Source organism: Arvicola amphibius, chromosome 5 (assembly GCF_903992535.2).
Source record: "Arvicola amphibius chromosome 5, mArvAmp1.2, whole genome shotgun sequence".
In the NCBI taxonomy this organism is placed as follows: domain Eukaryota; kingdom Metazoa; phylum Chordata; class Mammalia; order Rodentia; family Cricetidae; genus Arvicola; species Arvicola amphibius.
Window position 1 is genome coordinate 96,372,565 of NC_052051.1, and position 18,974 is coordinate 96,391,538.

General features: G+C 46.4%; 1 protein-coding gene across 3 annotated transcripts in view; it reads right to left on the reverse strand.

Moving 5' to 3' along the window:
• Ttc39c (tetratricopeptide repeat domain 39C) overlaps nt 1-18,127 on the reverse strand; it is an 86,602-nt gene extending 68,475 nt beyond the window's left edge. For 2 of the 3 annotated variants that reach the window (XM_038330693.1, XM_038330692.1), the window contains exon 1: nt 17,410-18,127. In XM_038330693.1, coding sequence (XP_038186621.1) covers nt 17,410-17,585 — 176 coding nt within the window. In that variant the 5' untranslated portion in view covers nt 17,586-18,127. The remainder of the gene's footprint in view (nt 1-17,409) is intronic. The other variant, XM_038330694.1, reaches the window with a different exon arrangement.
• Nucleotides 18,128-18,974: the final 847 nt, after the last annotated feature.

An 18,974-nucleotide genomic window follows, 5' to 3' on the forward strand; every position in this document is an offset into this window, starting at 1 on the left:
CTTGCACAACTGGTCCTGTACTGACACAGGAGCTACAGGACCGGTTAGGGTTTTTACACTGGTGCTCAGAGAAAAGACCACACAAGTCCTCAACAAGAAGTTGGCCATGGAAGAGAGCTGTCAGGAGATCCCAACCATGCTGGCTCCCCAACAGCCTCCAGGACTATTAGGTGATAAATCTGCTTTCAAACCCAGTCCTGGACATCTCATTGTGGCAGCCCAAGCTAACTAATGTGCTCACTATTTCTCTTCTTGTGACATGACTCGATTGAAGTATACACTGTGTGGCTCTTTTGGGTCTTTGAAGGCAGAGAAGGAGTGTGATTTACTTACATTTCTTACCAGATGATCTTGACCCAAATAGTCAATAAATATTTAGCTTAAAAATAATGCTGACGTTTTAATTTTTGAAACAAATATATATATATATATTAAATATATATATATTAAATATATATATATATATATATATATATATATATATATATATATATCTCCAGATTTTGATTTTTTAAAGTGTGTATGTATGTGTGCTTTTCAGGAAGATGTTGATGTGCCCATGAGTGCAGTGCCCAGGGAGGCTAGAAGAGGGCATTAGACCCCCTGAAGCTGGAGCTAGCCCAGTTCTGAGTTGCTATGTGGTTCCTCTGCAGGGAGAGCGAGCACTCCTCCTGCTGGGCCAGCTCTCCAGCCCCCAGGTTTGGAATTATAAGGGATAAATGTTGTCTTCCCCCCATGCTTATGTAACCTATTCCAGGGACACAGTTACACTAAACAGAGGGGCTGTTTTTTATTGCTGGAACCATACTGACCCCAGGCTGATGACCTACATTCAGGAAAGTCTCAACAAACAAACCAAAAAAACCTAAGTTGCCTGAAGGGGGGGAAAAAAAAGAACTAAATGTCTTCCTTCTTGGCCTAATTATCATATCTGCCTATCCCAAAAGAAAAAAAAGAAAAGAAAAGCAAAAAAAAAGGAGCAGTCCCTTCCTGATCTCCCAATGCTTCCAGTTCACAACAGCAGCCCTGGGGCCAATTTGACTTGAATACTACTTTATATTTGTTACAAGTTTCATGAGTTCACAGTTCATCGAGTCCAGTGTCCAAGTTATAAATTGTTAATAACAAAATATTAAAATGGCCAATAAAGAGTATGTAGAAAGACTAATTAATATAAGGATTAAAACAATTAAGAGATATCAATCTGTACTTTCACCTAATTATACTGATTAAACCGTTTAGCTGGAAAGCTTATATACCGCTCACGAATCCCACAGGTTTTCCAATTATAAAAACAATCCACACATCCAAATCACTGTGGCACACACAATAGGACCCCTGTTTAAAATACACGTAAATTACTAAGTCCTACAGTGGGGAGCCATTAGGAAAATTCGGAGGGCACAGTGAGCAGAAGTCAGGACTGCCGAGCTCAAGAACAGTCGGTTGTGCACTGTGTTAGAGATAACAGCCTTGCCTTGCACATGTCCTGGTTTTCTTTGTTGTTCCTGGGACAAAACACCCTGACAAAGCTACAGGAAGTTTATTTGGCTCACAATTCTGGATTACAGCTCATCACTGTAGGGAAACCAAAGGCATCAGAAAGTTGAGACCACCAGTCAGAGCACACTCAGACTCAAGAGCAGGGACGAAAGGAAGCAGGCATGTTTGACCCCAGCTACTTGATTCACTCTAATACAGTCTAGGCTCTCCTGCCTAGGGATTGGTGTCACCAACGATGGGCAGGTCTTCAAAACACAATTATTGTAATCAAGATAAACCCTCACAGAGGTGCCTGCTCTCTAAACAATCTAGTGTCAAACTGACAACTGAAACTCATCAACATGATAACATCCTAAAAAGAAGCAAACAGGCTTAAAATATGCCATTTATCATAACAAATGAGAAAATTATAATTGTTCTGTGTTTTCAGGAAATATCATAAAACCCCTAAGGCTGCAGGTAACATTACATGCAACAGTGAACAACTGAGAAGTGGGCCAAGCTAAGGGGCAGACTAGGGATTTCATTACTCTTCCACAGAGCACTGGAGCAGGAGCCAGGACGAAAGGACGAGAAGCAGAAACGAAAGGCATTCAAATTGGAACAGGATGAAGTCACTGCTCTCACAGACGACAAGATGTTAGATGTAGAAAGCCCCAAGAGTCCACAAAACTGACGGAACTAATAAAAACTCTAATAAATTGCAGGATATGAATATAAAAATCAGTTGCATTTATTTATACTGACAATAAAAAACTTAAAATGATGTTAAAAATAACCTCATTGACTTTAGCACCAAAAAAGAACAAAATACTTAACTGAGAAAGTGAAAAGTCTGCACATGACAATCTAGGAAACATTTCTGAGAGAAATTCAAGGAGTCAGCAATGAGGAGATGGAGGTGTCCCATATTCAGGGATTGGAAGATTTCATTTTGCTAAGATCTCAGTATCACCCAGAGCAACCTAGAAATTTAACATAATTACTGCTAAAATACCAATAATATATTTTTGAAAAAAAAAAAACTTCTTAAAGTTAATATGGAATCTCATACTCCAAATAGTCAAAAATAATCTTTAAAGGACAAAGCTGACTGTCACAGACTTCCTGACCTTAAGACCACCTACAAACTACAGTAATAAACAGCAGCGTAAAGACAGACACACAAAACCACGGGGTAGAAGAAAATTCCAGAAATTAATGCATATGGCCAAACGATGTTCGACAAGGAAGCCAACAGTATTCAACTGAGGACAGGATAGTCTTTCATTTTAACTGGGGTTGGGGGAGGTCATGGAACTCACTGTCTAAAATGGGCTGGGCTTGAACTCAGAGATCTGCCTGCCTCTGCCGGGAGTGCTGGGATCACAAGGAAGGGAACTCTTTTCAACAATGCGTGTGAAGGCCGGAGGCTAACACTGGGTGCTGTTCCTCAGGTGCCAGCCTCCTCTTTTTCTTTTTCTGGAACTCACTAAGCTGGCCTGGACGGCTACTGACCAGCAGGAACCCTCCTGTCTCTCTGCCTCCCAGCCCGGGATTGCAAGCACACACCATCATGCCCAGCCTTTTACATGGATGTTATCAGGGAACACACTGAGGTCTTCACACTTGCAGAGCAGACGGTCCACCAGTCAAGCTATCTCCCCAGCCCACAGTGAGCATTATTAACCGGCCCCTCATTCTCTGTCTCTCCGGACAGCTCCAGTGAAGAGCAGCACCTACTGCATGGCTAGAAGCCGCCCAACTTTCAGGCCCTCTCAAGTTCTGCTGATTTGTATTCCATTATTACTGCATACTGGTGGGCATTTAGAGTTGCTGTTATATTCTGAAAATAGTGCTAGAGATTAAATAGCCAATTATTTACTTCCCTACTATCATTAACAGGTACAAACATCCTTCAAACACATTAGCATTGGTTCCTGTTTCTTCTCTCCCTTAGACATACAGGTAGGCAGATGAGCACCTCAGACATGTCTATTCTGTGCTGTGCGCACAAAGGTGGCACTCGTGAGCAGCCTGCACAGGTGATAGCCAACCACATTTGTCAACTACCCGCAGGCCTTCCAACCGATCTCAGAACTGTTCAGAGAGTAACGGGATTGGAGCTGGGGACACGGCTCAGCAGCTAAGAGCTCAGGATGCTTTCCCAGAAGACCCGTGCGGGATGAGCAGCACCCATGTGATGGCTCACAATCATCCATTACGGCAGCACTGGGGGATCTGATGCCCCTCTGGCCTCACCGGCACAGGCATGCATGTGGTACACATTCAGGCAGATACAACACCCATATGAACAAAATAATAAAAATAAAAATTGCAAAAAGCAACAAAACTGATCAAGGTATTTTCATTATTTTTTATCTTTAAAATACAAAATGGTTTATTTATTATGTGTGGCAATAACTATAAATGGCAAAAATGCTTTTATGGTTAAAAATATCCATCTGCTGATGTGAGGAATCCAAATACTAATTCATTTTAAAAACCATTTAGGCCTTTTGGAAAGATCTGTCTCTGTCTCTGTCTCTCTCTGTTCAAAGTGAAGCTAGACACAGCATGATACATTTTGGTACATTAGTTCCTTGTGACATCTGAGTTTTGTAGGTGTCTGTCACTCACTCAAACTTTCCTTGTAGCATGGGTCATAAGTTTGAGCTTACTTTGTTATTCTGAAGGTTCCTCCACCATAATTTCCTAGGCCTTGAAAGCTCTGTGATGAGTTTTCACAACTAAAATTCTTCTATTCAGAGGGAGCTTCCGTTTCAACCGTCCTCTCAAAGATTCAGTCTAGAGCCAGGACACGAGAGGAACTGTGCAGCTGGCCTGTGTCCCTTCCTTCCGTCTTAGTTTAGCAGTGGTGATTTTTCCAGAACAAGAAAGAACCTCTAAGGTGACATCTCCATAGTAGCTGAGCTACTTGGGATGACCACGATGGCCCCACAACCCTTCTCTCATTTTACCATTTTATTTTTCTGTGTTGATTCAAGGGGAGGATTGCTGGCTCACTCTGTAATCTTCATAATTCAAGCTAATGAGGGTGCCGTCAATCATCAACGTAGAACTAGCAAAAACAAAACCATTTGGATGGCATACGCGGTTGACAGCTGAGGCGAATGGCATTTCGGATGTAAACAACACTCAGTCTTCTGAGCCATCAAGCCAATGTGAAATAGACTATGCTGTGAAGCTTAGTTACTGCTGACCAGTAGGGCTAGCCCAGGAGTCTCGAGTCCTAGCCCACCCACAGGGCCTGGTGAACTCAGCCTCAAGCAAAAGAGAGCACGGCCTGCAAGCCAGAGGGCTGTCAAGTGCTTTTCTTGATATTCCAGAGAGTCCCCTGTTCAAAAGGAGGGATGGAAATTAAGTCACCCAAGCCTTTCATGGTGACTCTTCCTATCGGGAACAATCCTGAAGAGGCCACAGAGCGAGATTTTACTTCAATCCAAATGCCTTTTTAAGGAATCTCTATCATTTAGCGAATTCAACTTGAACGTGGATGCAAAATGTGTGTGTCACTCCCAGATCATGTTGGAATTGCACTAAAGTCTCACTAATGGTGAGACCAGAAGGTAAAATTTGTGAATATGTGTGTGAATCAAAGCCCAGGGAAACCTGTCCCAGAGTTGAGGCAGAAAAGTACAGTCCTAAAGTAGAGATGCTGCTTATACCGTGTGACAAGCAGCAAGCTGTCACCCACTGGGAGTGTGGAGTCACAGGCTCAGATACAGATTCTCCTAGAAAAACTCCACCCCCAAAAAAATGTTGATGAGCAAGGGCGCCTGCAAGAACACATTGGGCAAACACGTAGCTGTTGTCACACTGGGAAAGCAGAGAGCACACTGTAGTATGGGGCCCTCTCAGTTGCCTCTAGACACAAGGACCGTCCCCCACAAAGCATCCTGTCCTATTTCCCTATGACAAAATGTTCCTTTGGGCTATGCAATCTTTAGAAAAATGTGCCCTCGTTTCTGCAGATGTGGGCCTTAAAATTTTAAAAACATGTTTTTAAATTGTATAGTAGACATAATAAAAGCTAACTGGATTCCTGGAAAGGATACGGATTAGTCAACACCCTGCAGTTCAAAGCTAGGAAGACTTGGGTAATAACGCGGAAGAGGCCTGGGACCCGCAGGTTAGTTCTGCATTGGGTAAGACAGAAGGAGGGCCCCTTGATGGCTCTGAGTGTACACAGTAAGGGACAGGAGGATTGGGGATGACAATTCTTCCTGGAACTATTTGGGACTTACAAGTAGCACATGTGTAACCAGGGAAACTGGTGCTTCAGATCAGTAACTATGGGACTGCACCCGGGGGCTCTTCATCCTCCAAGGAAAGTCGTGTCTATGGCCACAGACAACAACTGCATCCGCCTCTGTGCTCAAACCCGTGCTCCAACGACCTGGGCTCCAGCTGGGGCTGCGAGTGGAAGACACAACCTGGGTTCACAGATAAGGAAGCCGATTCTGAGGTCCAGCGTTTCTCTGGAGAGGCATTTTGGAGGCCTGTGGGGCTGTTGGAATTGACATAATCCCCACAGTGGGACAGGACCCAGGATGCAAGCCATCCTGCAGTGTGTGAGTGCTTGGCCCTCTGTCCCACACGGCCATGCTTTAGCATCTCTGAAAATTATGGAGATAAAAAAACCACTTTAATTTACTTCTGTTTACATAGAAATAGCTTCGCCTGTCCCTGGTACTCAGCGAGACTGGTTCCAGGCCCTCAGCACTGGCAGGTAACCTGTCTGCGTTCCCAGAGTCAGGAGTCATCTACATTACCTACAGTCCTAAAACATCTACTCGAGAGCCAACACATCGCTTCATTTGTTTTTCAGCACAGTACCTGATGCATAGCAAATTTAAATTTTGTTTTCTAGATATTTCTGGAATTTCTTTCCTTCAGGTATTTTCAGCTGTAGCAGCTGTGGGTGCAGAAAAGCAGCCGATTCACTGCACCCTTCACAGACATGCTTTGTCAAGATCTGACCCTAACTTTGCTGGTGGCTTTGGGGCCACACACCACAGCATCACTGACCTACATTTATCTGTATCATACGCTAGAATTTAAGCAGAATGTTATAATTCCCTTTTAATGTATTCAACATCCCATGAATTCCTGAAAACATGAAATACTGGATACCAACACGTAAAATTTATTCAATTTACTTAATTTTTTGTCAAGCTCTTGAGTATTTACACCATTTTGTTGTTAAGAAAATTGGGAATTAGTAGTTTTAAAAAGATTTTTAATCACGTGTACATGTGTATGTGTCTGTGTGTCAGTGTGTGCAGGTATCCACAGAGGCCAGAAAACGGTGTTGGGCCCCCTGAAGACGGAGTCCTGGGTGGCTGTGAGTCACCTAACATTGCTTCTGGGAGCTGAGCTTGGTCCTCTACACGGGCAGTGTGCACTCCTAACCATCTCTCTGAATTTACTCGGATACTGATGTTGGCCAACTCCCCTGCCAAACCTTGAAATCCTTCATCTAGCCCTGAATGCCCAGTAAAGGCTTCCGTAGAACTGACTGGAGTGGGATTTCAGGAAACAAACTGCCAAGTCACTGGGTTAGGGCATATCCCATGCTCTTAAATGGGAACTTAATTATTTTGACACTTCCTGGACGCAGGCAGCCTGGCCCAGCCTGGATTCTCCTTGTTAGGGTCACACCCCTTTTCTCTTAGCACAGGGAAGTATGCTGCAACTTCCTTTCTGTTGAGGTGCACAGCCCTGCATTCTCTGCCTGTGTGCAGAAGATTCTCATCTTACCTCCCAATTTGTTCACTACTTATGGCTAAAGCATCTAACTACATATTCCCTTGGTGAAGGTAGGCTCAGTATGTGTGATTTGAATTACGAATTTGTTTTACTTCTTTATACTATGGGATATTTCATCTGCCAGTCTATTTTCAGACCACAAAGGGGGAATCACAAATCGCCTGCCACCTGAAGAGGGCACAGGTGTGATGCCATCAAGAGTCACAGTACCAGAAAACCCCCAAGTGAGGCTGCCCTTGCCACAGCACAGCCCACTGAAAGAACTCTGCTCCTCAGCATGTCGCCTACCTGGGCCAGGGGCAGGTGACACTCATGGCTCCTCCCACCGACTGGGAGACAGACCCTCAACCCCACTGGTGCTGTTTTCTGTGAGGCTCTCCAACCCTGCTCAGTCCAGGGCAGGCTGGGCTGCACCAAGAGGAAAGAATTGATGGAAGATTCTAGTTAGTAGCTACACTCCCTATTTATGGGAGGTAGAGTCAAAATTTTAGAGTTGCTATGGAGTACTTCAAATTGGGTCAGGAGGCATGTCTACAGCACAACTGGGGCACCGGAAGGCTCTGTGCCTTAGCCAGTAAAGGGGACTTGCTTTTATGTACTTAAATTCTGGGGTGTGTATAAGGGGGAGAGGGAGAGGAAGAAGAGGGACAGAAAGAGAAGAAGGAGGGAGAGAGAGAGAAAATACGAGCACCATGGTGTTTGTAGAGGCCTGAAAACAACTTTGTGGGGTTGGGTAGGTCCTTGCCCTCCAAGCAGATATGGGTTCCAGGGTCACCTCAGATCATGAGTGCCATACAAGTGATTTTACCTTCTGTGCTACCTGGATGGCCTGCTCCGGTTGTCACTGTTTCCCAGTATTTAGCCATTTATTCAAAAGATAAAAACATGTATCCAGCAATCTCTGGCAACTTTTGAGTGAGAGATGTTGTCTTCTTTATCTTAATGCCTGTGCCGCTTACATTTTTGGTTGTGAGCCCAGCATGTCACGGCTGAGACATCTCTCCATCCCACGTCTGTGGTTCTTAGCGTATAGAAGAGGCACAGCGTTACTGGAATGAATGAGCAATCTGGCTGCTCCCGAGGCTGCTGGCCTCCTTCTGTCTGTCATGGGAGACACAGGACAGTCTCGCCCCTCCTTTCTGTGCCTCGGTTGTGCCACCTGCAGAGAGTTTGGGTCCCAATGAACGAACTCTCTTCAGAGAGGGTCTTTACAAGAAGCTACTGAGCACAACAGACCAAACTTGGGCTGTTTATAGACACCTTCGGGAGGATCGGGAAGAGGCTGAGAAAACAGGCTTGCTGTTCACAGGGGCTTGGCTGGGGAATGAGATGGCTTGGTGGGGAGGTGTTTTTAATATTTTCCAAGCCTCACCAACTCACCAACTCACCTCAGGAGCTGTGTGCACAGAAAACCCTTTCATACATCCAGGAGATAAGGACTGCAATGTAACACGGTGAAGGATGAAGGACATGGTCAAAGATGGCTCAGGAAGTAGAGGTGCCTGCTGCCAAGCCTGACGTCCTGAGTTCAATCCCAGGGATCCACACAGTGGAATGGGAGCACCAATTCCAACAGATAAATGTCCTCTGACCTTTGACATACACAGACACACAGGCCTGCAAACGAGTTAAAATATATAAAGCCAAGAAGGCATGGGAAAGTCCACTATAGGCTGGGTATTGCCAACTACTAGCGAGCCGTGGAGGGACACAGGGCGTCTTACGCCAGTCAGGTTGTTTGATGTGGAGTTCTAAGTGGCAGAAAGAGGTTCGCATACTGCCTAGAGAATAACGGGTCTCTTCAGTGGATTCTCTTCTGGAACTTTTATAGGAAAAACGGAGGTGGTGTCCGGTGGTCACTCACAGACTGTGGAACCAGATCTGCTCCAGCACACTTGCTCTGAGGTGACCTGAGCAGTCCATTTCCTGACACTGTGCTTCTCTGGTTGGTTCTGGGGATATAATCGAGGATTCCGCACTGAGAGCATGATTACATGAGGGGTAAAATCTCCAACGGGAACCTCACGCATGATCCCATACAAAACTATGCCCCATCCCTCCTGTCAGAAAGTGGAGCATTTCCCCCACAGTTCCACACACAAAGGCTGATTCAGCGTTGATTCTAAACAGGCATCATATTCATGAATTTAGGTTCTAGGAGCACAGTAAGTGCTGAAGGGGTACTGGAGCCCCTCACAGTCGCGATCCACAGTGGAGGCCTGAAACACTGACTGAACGGGACCTTCTGAATGTCATTTTTCTTCTTCACACATTTCATGGATGATGGAGTGTGGTTTGTATTATAATGAATTATTATAAATTTATGAACTGGCCAGATGAGGTGACACACAACCATAACCCCAAAATCTGGAGGCTGAGGCAGGAGTTTGAAGTCAGCCTGGGCTACAGTGAGACTCTTGTCCCAAAAACTAAAATGAAATGAAATAAAAACTTGTGAGTTGTTTATTTCTAGAACATTCCATGTAACATTTTCAAACTGTGGTTGACTGTAACTGAAACTACAGAAAAAAAGTGAAACCACAGAGAATAGTGTAAGGTGGAGACCAGTTCCGCACCACCCTGCCTTATCCCCTTTCAAAGTGTGAATTAGCACTAGACAGAGTTTTAAGATCAAGGGTAAATGCATCTGGCCTCCACAGCCATTGGTTTCCTGTTTCTTCGGTGCTTTCTTTTCCTTGGGGCCTTTCCATTAGCCCCTTCAAAGCCTCACTGCTGTTGCTAAGTGAGCATGGGGAGAAAATGGTGAGTGTGTAAAGCAGTCGCCTGTGAAAGGCAGAGACTGAGATCTGCAAGTGGCTTCGTATGCCTTGAAGGAAGGATGGCGAGATGGCTCAGCATTTAAGCACTGTGTGTGCTGAAGATCAAGTTTAGTTCCCCGCATCTATGTCAGGCAGTGCTTAACTAGTACAGCTCCAGTTCTGCAGTAACTGATGCCCTCTGCTGGCTTCTGTGGGCACCTGCACTCACACGTGCATATACCCGCCACTCACATACATTCAATTAAAAATTAAAATGACTCTTAAAAAATAGAATAGAAAAGTCTCTGTGGTCCAGTATTATTTCTCTCTTGTTTTCTTGGCTGCATCAAAACTTCATTCTGCTTTTCCCCGCTGGCTTGGAGGAAGAAAGCCATCCAACTGATGACGCTGTCAACACAGTGGAAGTGACTGGGCACAGACTTTCTGGAGGGGGGCACTCTTTGATCTGTACAAACGTGTGTGTACGCGCGCGCAATGCGCCCATGTCACAACCCAAGGTTTTAGGGAGTGGGTATTTTTGAGGGGGTGCTATTAATTCCTTCAAAGCCCTGCCATTATTCTACGAGCAGTTGTATTTTTTAAAAGAATCCCACTTCAGCTATGAAGTGAATGAAATGAATCTGAAGGAATTATTTCATCAGGACCTTTCCAAGAATTCCAACAGATAGAAGGAAATCAAGATGAGCCCTGACAGCCACTCCACTGAGCGGGGGAAGACAGAAGAATCAACAGATAAACTAACCAGCTTTTCTACCAGTCCCTCAAACATTTTTGCTCTCAATCCTCTATTTTTCTTTAATTTCTGCACCTAAGGATCTATCCACAGACTCTAGCAACAGAGCTGAGCTACCCTACTACCTCTGAGCACCCAGGACTCCTCCACCTTTCAGTGATCTGACATTGTGTAGCAGGGAAGATGCTGGCCTACCAGCCTGGCACCTTTACCTTGAATTTTCCTAAGAATGGCCATGGTTTGTACCTGGGCTATCTTTATGGTCTCTGTCACAACTATCTATTGCTGAAGTTGTAATCCACAAGCCAGAGGAGAGCCACAAATGAGTGTGGTTGTGTCCCAATAAAGCTTTATTGGCAAAGATAGACAGCAGGCCAGAATTGGCTGGTAGGTTGTACGTTTCTACCCCCTGAATGATACCAAACCATCTCAGCAACAATAATCTTGGTTCCACAGTCAGCATGTTCTCAAAATACAGACATACAGTACATGCGTCCATAACATGTTCTATAGCTGTGCTGATCAGTTTAGGATCTGTATATTATTATACACATGTGCATATACACGAACATTATTTAGCGCAAATTTTTCTCTTTTACCTTTAATGCTTCTTGGCATTTTATAATTTAAAATGGAAAAGAAAAAGAGAATTAATAATTTCACCTATATCTTTTTTTTCTCTATCAAATCCTTACTTATTAGTGCATATTTATCATTGGTGCATGTTTAATGGCCAATACACATGCTATTTGTGCGCATTTATCACTGGTGCATGTTTAATAGCTAATATATACTATAATTTGCCATCTTGGGACTGAACAGAGAATTCTATGCATTCTCAGCATATTTCTTAATTATTCCAGTAATATCCACAGCCAGAAACTGGTAGCAACACTGTCAGAATAAGACCTTCAAATGTCAGAAAAAGATGCCAAGAGATGGGTGGGACGCAGCTCAGTTGGTAGGATGCATGCCTAGCACGCACGTAATCCTGAATCTGATCCCCAGCACAACACAAACTCGACATGGTGGTGGGGGGGGGCATGTCTATCACCTCATCACTCAGGAGGTCGAGGGATAGATCACAAGTTCAGTCTTGTTCTCTGTTACACAGCAAGTTTGAAGTTAGCTTGGGCTACATGAGACCCTGTCCCTTCCCCCCAAAAGAAAAGATGACAAGAGAGAAAGCAGGGGGTGTAATGGCAGCCATTAGGGGAGGAAGGAGGCAAGTGTAAGTAATTTCTATGAAAACAGAAATTACAAAGCTCACTGGAGTTCCACATGTCTCTGGTCATCCTCGGAGCTTCAAGTCTGCCCCTCTCCTACCAGCCCTCTGATTAAAAACCTGCAAAGCATAAAGAGGAAAGGACCTTGTGACATCAGGATGGAGGAACCCCAAGGAGTTAATGAGGGTCATGATAGCACAAACACAACTGTCTCAGGAACAGCGACTCGATACCTAACAGCAAAACAGCCCTAAGGAAAAGCCAACTCACTGGCAGCCTGCACCAACCGGAGAAGAGAGGAGAACACTACAGAGAAACCATCCAGGTATCAGCTGCTAGGCTGCAGAGCATGGTGCAACTTTGACCCTCCATGTCTGCATCACCCGGGTTTCCATCGACTCCTCTCCCAGACCCAGCTTAAACCACACCATCTCTCACATCCTTCTCATCTTCCCCAGCTTTGCATGAAGCTCAGGCAGCATTTCCTCTGCGAAATGTCCTCTGGATTGGCTCACCACTGTTCGCTCTGTCCCTGTACACTATGGTGACCTGTGAGTGTGTTTCCCAGCCTCTCTGCTGAGGTCCACGTCCAGCAATATGAACCTCACCAAGTTTAACATGGGCCCCAAGGTCTGAGTGTGGGTCACACAAGCCAACAGCAATTCAGTGTGTGGACCACCGCATAAGTGCCCTGTGCTCTGGGAACAGGAGGATCACATGGCCTCGGGCTCAAAGCAGAGTAGTCCTGAGGAATTGGCCAGCAGCTTTCCCTTACTACAACAAAAGACTTGACCCGAGTACCTACACAAAAATTCTTCTGAAGCTCAGTGGTATGAGGGTCACAGCCTACGATCAGTTGACACCATGGTAAGGGAGCAGCCAGTAGTACGTTGACGGTAGCTTACATAGGAGTAAAGAATCACATGTCATGGGACATGTGACATGAAAGAGCACAGGTAGGGCCAGGTTTACTCCTTTTGTGATGGATTTCTCAAGAACTGTCAGAAGGTGCTGTGAGAAATAACCTCAAGCCCCCAGTGATCCAAGAACCTCCGACTAGGTCCACCCTCCTAAAGGTTCCCCCCTCCCCCACTCTTCCAATAGTGCCCAGGCTTTAACCACCTCCTAAAGGCTCCATCTCTTCCAATCATGAGGCCTTTAAATTTAATACACCAGAGAGACACAAACCACATTCACACACAGCACAAACTTGTCCTGGTCTCTGTGGAAACATCTCCAAGTACCTGACAGAGGCTGAGCGCCCATCCCAGGCAGCTCGTTAGGGCATGGCCCCTGCTATTTGTATAAGGGGCAGCAGCTACAAGGTCTTGTTGACATCTCAGAAGAAGGTCTCTACTGTGCAGATATTCCTCATCCCCATGGAAGAACATCTGCGCTGCACAATCCAGAACGGCTCTCATTGTCAGCAGCTTCTACAAGACACCATGTCTCATGTGGTACCTATTGATGAAGCCTCTCTCCTTAATGGGGCATGAGAAAACAGCCTTCTTACTTAAACAAACAAAAAAGTCACTTTAATGCTAGATAGACAGTGTTTCTTTGTTCATCTAAAAGAGAGGACTTTTACCAGAAAGGGGAGTAGGTCACTGTTAGAAGACAATAAAAACAGCTAGGTGTTGTAGGATACTTGATTCTGTTGTGAAACTCCAAGACTGTATTAATAAAATTAACCTTGGATCGTGGGAGGGGTATAGAGCCAGCGACTAGCTGAATTAGCCATAGGGCGTATGGAGGACCCAGGGAGCTAGCTAGAGATAAGCATAGGACATACAGGGAGGGGCTTAGAGGTTCACGGTCCATTTTTGTTCTGGGACATGTGGAGAGATACTTGCTGGGTCCCTGCTGGTCACCAGGTTTGTCACCTGAATTATCCAACTCCTGGCTCCCACTCCTCTGTGGACACGCTGAGCTAGAAGTGACACCTAAACACTGGTCATGAAGTCCATGTTGAGTTTCTAGCAGGACATTCCCTGCTGGAACGGAAGAAAAGTTTCCTAAAGTATCATACGTCTGTCAAATATGGTATATGAGGTGAGCATGACATAGGAGAGCTAGGGACAGTCAAGATGGCTCAGGTGGTAAAGGTGCTGGCCACCAAGCCTGAGGATCTCAGTTTGATCCCCTGGTCCCACATAATGTGTACCCACACACACACATGAACAACAAATAAATAAATAAAGCAGATGTAATTTAAAACGTATATATGAAAGCTATCTGCATAAATGGAGGCATCAGCCTTGTGCTGAGATGGTGGTGACAGCAGCAAGCACCAACATCACCAGCTTTCACTGCATGCACGCATGGCGTACCAAGACAGCTAGCTACAGCTGCATGCACACATGGCGTACCAAGACAGCTAGCTGCAGCTGCATGCACCCATGGCGTACCAAGACAGCTAGCTACAGCTGCATGCACCCATGGCGTACCAAGACAGCTAGCTACAGCTGCATGCACCCATGGCGTACCAAGACAGCTAGCTACAGCTGCATGCACACATGGCGTACCAAGACAGCTAGCTACAGCTGCATGCACCCATGGCGTACCAAGACAGCTAGCTACAGCTGCATGCACGCATGGAGTACCAAGATAGCTAGCTACAGCTGCATGGCATTCGGTTCTCCTGATTCTTATTTTTCGTTTGTTTGTCTGTCTGTCTGTCTGTCTGAGACAGGGTCTCGTGTATTCCAGGATCTCACACTCACTATGTAGCCAAAGATAACCTCTAACTTCCCATCCTGATCCTCAGTCTTTACTCCAGAATGCAGAGATTCGAAGCATGCACCACCACACCCAGGTTAAGTGGTGTGGAAGCCTAGGAATAGAAACCAAAGCTTCACACACAATAGGCAAGAACCCTATCAGCTGACCTGCATCCCTGTCCCCAGCTCTCTTCCTGTTATATTTAACAGCTAATCACACTGTGCTGTGGGCACTGTTACCACTACCTTCATTTTACAGGCAATGAAGCAGTTTTGGAGAAACTGAAAAGTCAGCATCCACAACAGGGCAGGGCTAGACTGGAGCCCCAGTCACTGGATGCCTGTTTCTGATCATCCTTCTATGCAACTGTGCTTCCACGCACATGGGTGAGACGTAGCACATGTTGGAGGTGGGAGAAACACAAGATCTTCCCGCATCCCAACACAGCAGATGGAGCAAGGGGAGCTGATGGAATAACGCTGTCATTCTGTCTTCTCTCCCTCCGTCGTGATGGACGCCATCGATGCCAAGAGTCTCAGTCCCTCACTGCCACACTCAGTGAGAACGGGCGAGGGAATGCGGCTGGTACTTGTGCTTGGCAAAAAATAGGTATTACAATATATTTTTCCTTCCTTATTCCCAGTTCCCATTGGAAAACACAGTAGACAGCTCCCAGATACACATTTCCCGATCTCCTTCCGCACAGACAAGTTCTATCCAAGCCGCAGCTCTCAGAGCGGTCCTCTGCTGACACTCCAGCAGCCTGCTCAGTGCTCGACCTTCCTAACGCTGTGACCTTCTAGCGCAGCCTCACGCTGTGGTGACCCCAACCATAAAGTTATTTCATTGTTACTTCATAACTGTAATTTTGCTACCGTTATGAATCATAATGTAAATATTTCTGGAAATAGGTTTGCCAAAGGAGTCATGACCCACAGGATGAGAATCACTGGGCTAAATAAAGAATAAGTTTCCTACTTTCAATGTGACAGTAACACTACTGCTTGGGATATATAGTGAGTTCCAGACCAGCCAAGACTACATGGTGAAACCCTGTTAAAAAAAAAAAAATAAATAAACTAACCTACTACCAAACGATAAGACAGATTAGTAACTTTATTTATTTATTTATTTATTTATTTATTTATTTATTTATTTATTTTTTGTTTTTTCGAGACAGGGTTTCTCTGCAGCTTTAGAGCCTGTCCTGGAACTAGCTCTTATAGACCAGGCTGGTCTCAAACTCACAGAGATCCGCCTGCCTCTGCCTCCTGAGTGCTGGGATTAAAGGCGTGCGCCATCACCGCCCGGCTAGATTAGTAACTTAAAAAAAAAAATCCTCCATCAAAGCCTTTGATGAAACACCTTAAATCAAACTTATGTAGTGAGTATGTGTTTGTGTGTGTGTGTGTGTGTGTGTGTGTGTTTTAAATAATACATTCTGAGTAAGTTAAAATGTTTTCATTTCAGACCCATAAGGGCGAGAAGAAGCTCACTTAAAAGTACAGTAGAGCCCAGATGTGAAGTTCAAGTCTGTAATCCCTAGCACTGGGGAGGCTGAGACAGGAGGCTAGCAAGGCTAGCCTAAGCTACAAATCATAGACTATGTCTCAAAACAAAGCAACAAAGCAAACCAGGTCTAGTGAAAAGTTCCTAGTTGCAAGATATCTGCTTTGCTGTTTGGAGAGCACTAACTGGGCTGGGTGAAAACCGCCATTCTTTGAAGCCTAAGCATTTCTCATTTGCTAACACACTCAATTCTCAAATCACAAATCACAAATAGACTGTGATTCGCTAATTTCAACCTTCGCTATGGCGTCAAGAAACTATGAGGCATACACCCTTAAACATGTTCAGGACAGCTGCTAGGCATCCGATTGCTTGCCCACGTTCACAGGGCAAACTAGCTTGCTTCCTGAAGCAGAACACCTGGATTCCACAACAGCAAGAAAGCTACTAGTCTTACTTAGTTCTTGAGTTGATTTCCTCAAAGACAAATTAACGGAACACACGTGTTTCTCCTTCCATTCTTCCGTATTTTAAGAAAAAAATTCCTCTACTTTCTTTTTACTAGAGAAAATTCTTAATAAATCTTGAAAGACATCAGTAATTCATTTCGAAGACTGAGGTTTTGGAAGGATAGGCAGAGAAGGATGGGTGAGCAGAGTTTGGTCTGAAATTTTTAAGTTCCTGCACAGCGCGATACTTACACTACACTGTCTTAAAATAACAAAAGCTCTGGGAATGCCACAAAGCAAAGCGCCACACAAGGACCCGGCAAGGGTGCAGCAGGCTGTGTTAGGGTCACAAAAGGCTGCCCAGGCAGGCAGCACGCGAGCCAGAGTCTCAACCCTGCAAGTGCCAGGCTCGTTGCTGCCTCAGATGCATTAGTTCCCTAAGCCACCTAAGGTGGGTGAGCCACCGCTCGAAAGCAGCAGAGAAACACTGGGCACTCCTAGGAGGGCAGAAAGTGAGCAGAGAATGCGGTGTCTGGGAAGGAAGGGACAACGCAGCGGGGGATGGGGTGGGGAGGAGGATGGGGCCAAGGCGAAGGGCAAAGGCTGCAGATAAAGCCTTGGGAAGCGAAGGGAAGCGGGGAAGAGAGCAGCCGCTGGTCGCGAGGTGACCACCCGGTGCGCGCAGCCGGGGCAGAGAGTCGGGAGAGCGGTGTCACCTGTATTGTTTGAAAAGCTGATCCGACTCCCTGAAGCCGTTGTTGAGCAGCATGTTGATGCCAGCCAGGGCCAGCTCCGCGTCCTGCATGGGCGCCGCCGCCGCCGCCGCCGCCGCCGCCGCGTCCGGTTCGATTTCGTCCCTCCGCCGCGGCCGCTGCTGCTCCGAGCCGGCCATGGGCGCACGAGGCTCCGCGCGGGCCGAGGCGAGGTGCGGGAGGCGGCTGCAGCGGCCCGCGCTCCCCGAGCCCCGCTCCGACCTGCCGGGAGCCGAGCAAAGCCGCCGGCAGGGGGCGGGAAGGGACGCGGAGGCGGAGCCGCCGCCCGGCTGCTGCGCGGGGAACGTGGGCGCCCGGCCGCCCCCACCCGCCGCCCAGGATTACTCAGCAGCCGGCTCGCGGCCACCCCAGCCGTTTCGGGTGTCTGCGCCCGCTTCGATCCAGCGTCTCCCGAGCCGCCTCCGCTTCCCGCAGCTCCTCCAGGCCCCGGAACCAGCCCCAGCGGCCCCCGGACCAGGGTCCAGGCTGCTGACACCCACGCGAGGCCCCAAGGCCCAGTCCTTCCAGGATAGGATGGACCCCGGACGTACTGGGAGGGCGGGGGAGCTTGACTCGAGGTCAGAGAACTCCTGGTCCTCTGCGACAGAGCGCGGCAGGACTCCCAGGTGGCTTTGGCGTGGGCTTCAGTGTCAGAACCCTTGGGAGTCACCCCCAACTTCGTCCCGACCGGGGCCGCCCACTAGGCCTAAGGCAGCCAATCCCTGAGTAGGTGGGCGGTGGGGGCGTGGCCTCAAGCATCTGGACCACTTGCTAGGGCCCACCGCCAACATGAGCGCCAAGGAGAGATGAGGGTCCCTTTGCCACATAGCTAAATATTTAAAAGTATTAAGAAGTAAGATATTAAGGTGTGTTCTCTTAGCATCTTGACTTGCCTGCCAGTGAAACGAAAAAAAGCTGTGTTTTTTATGTAAGCAAATGTCAGCAAAATGCCAAAGGTGATAATTTAATCAGAGTCGCAGTCTCACTTCTGATGGTAAGCTGCTGGTGCCTGTACGCACCATTTAGACACAAAAAAGAAATCAGTTTATGGGTTTTCAAAATGTTATCATCTTTACCCTAGCAGTTAAACAATACTGTTACAAGGAAGGTTATGTCAAATGGACTGTCTTCCTGCCTTAGAGCTCATTCACTTCAATTAGAAGAAACTTCCCTGCTGAATGGCTTTACACATTAAAGCCATTCATACCCGGATCTAGACATTGCCCCAAATATAACATTCAACACTATAGCGAGCTTAGACAAATTACCACACAAACTCGCCATATGCGTTAGTTGCACTGTTCTCTGTAGGATTCCTTACAAGACTAACTCCTCTCATTTGCATCGCAAAATTTAAGAGTAGCGCCAGTAGCTGTCATCTCTCAGCTGGTAGGCTTCTCTTTCTCCTTTCTCACAGGACTCATGATGCTAGTCAGGCTGACCTGGAATTCCTGGGCTCAGTCACCTTTCCTGGCCTCCCAGCTAGCTAGGACGTCAGGCCCAAGCCTCAAGTCTAGCTATTCGGTACC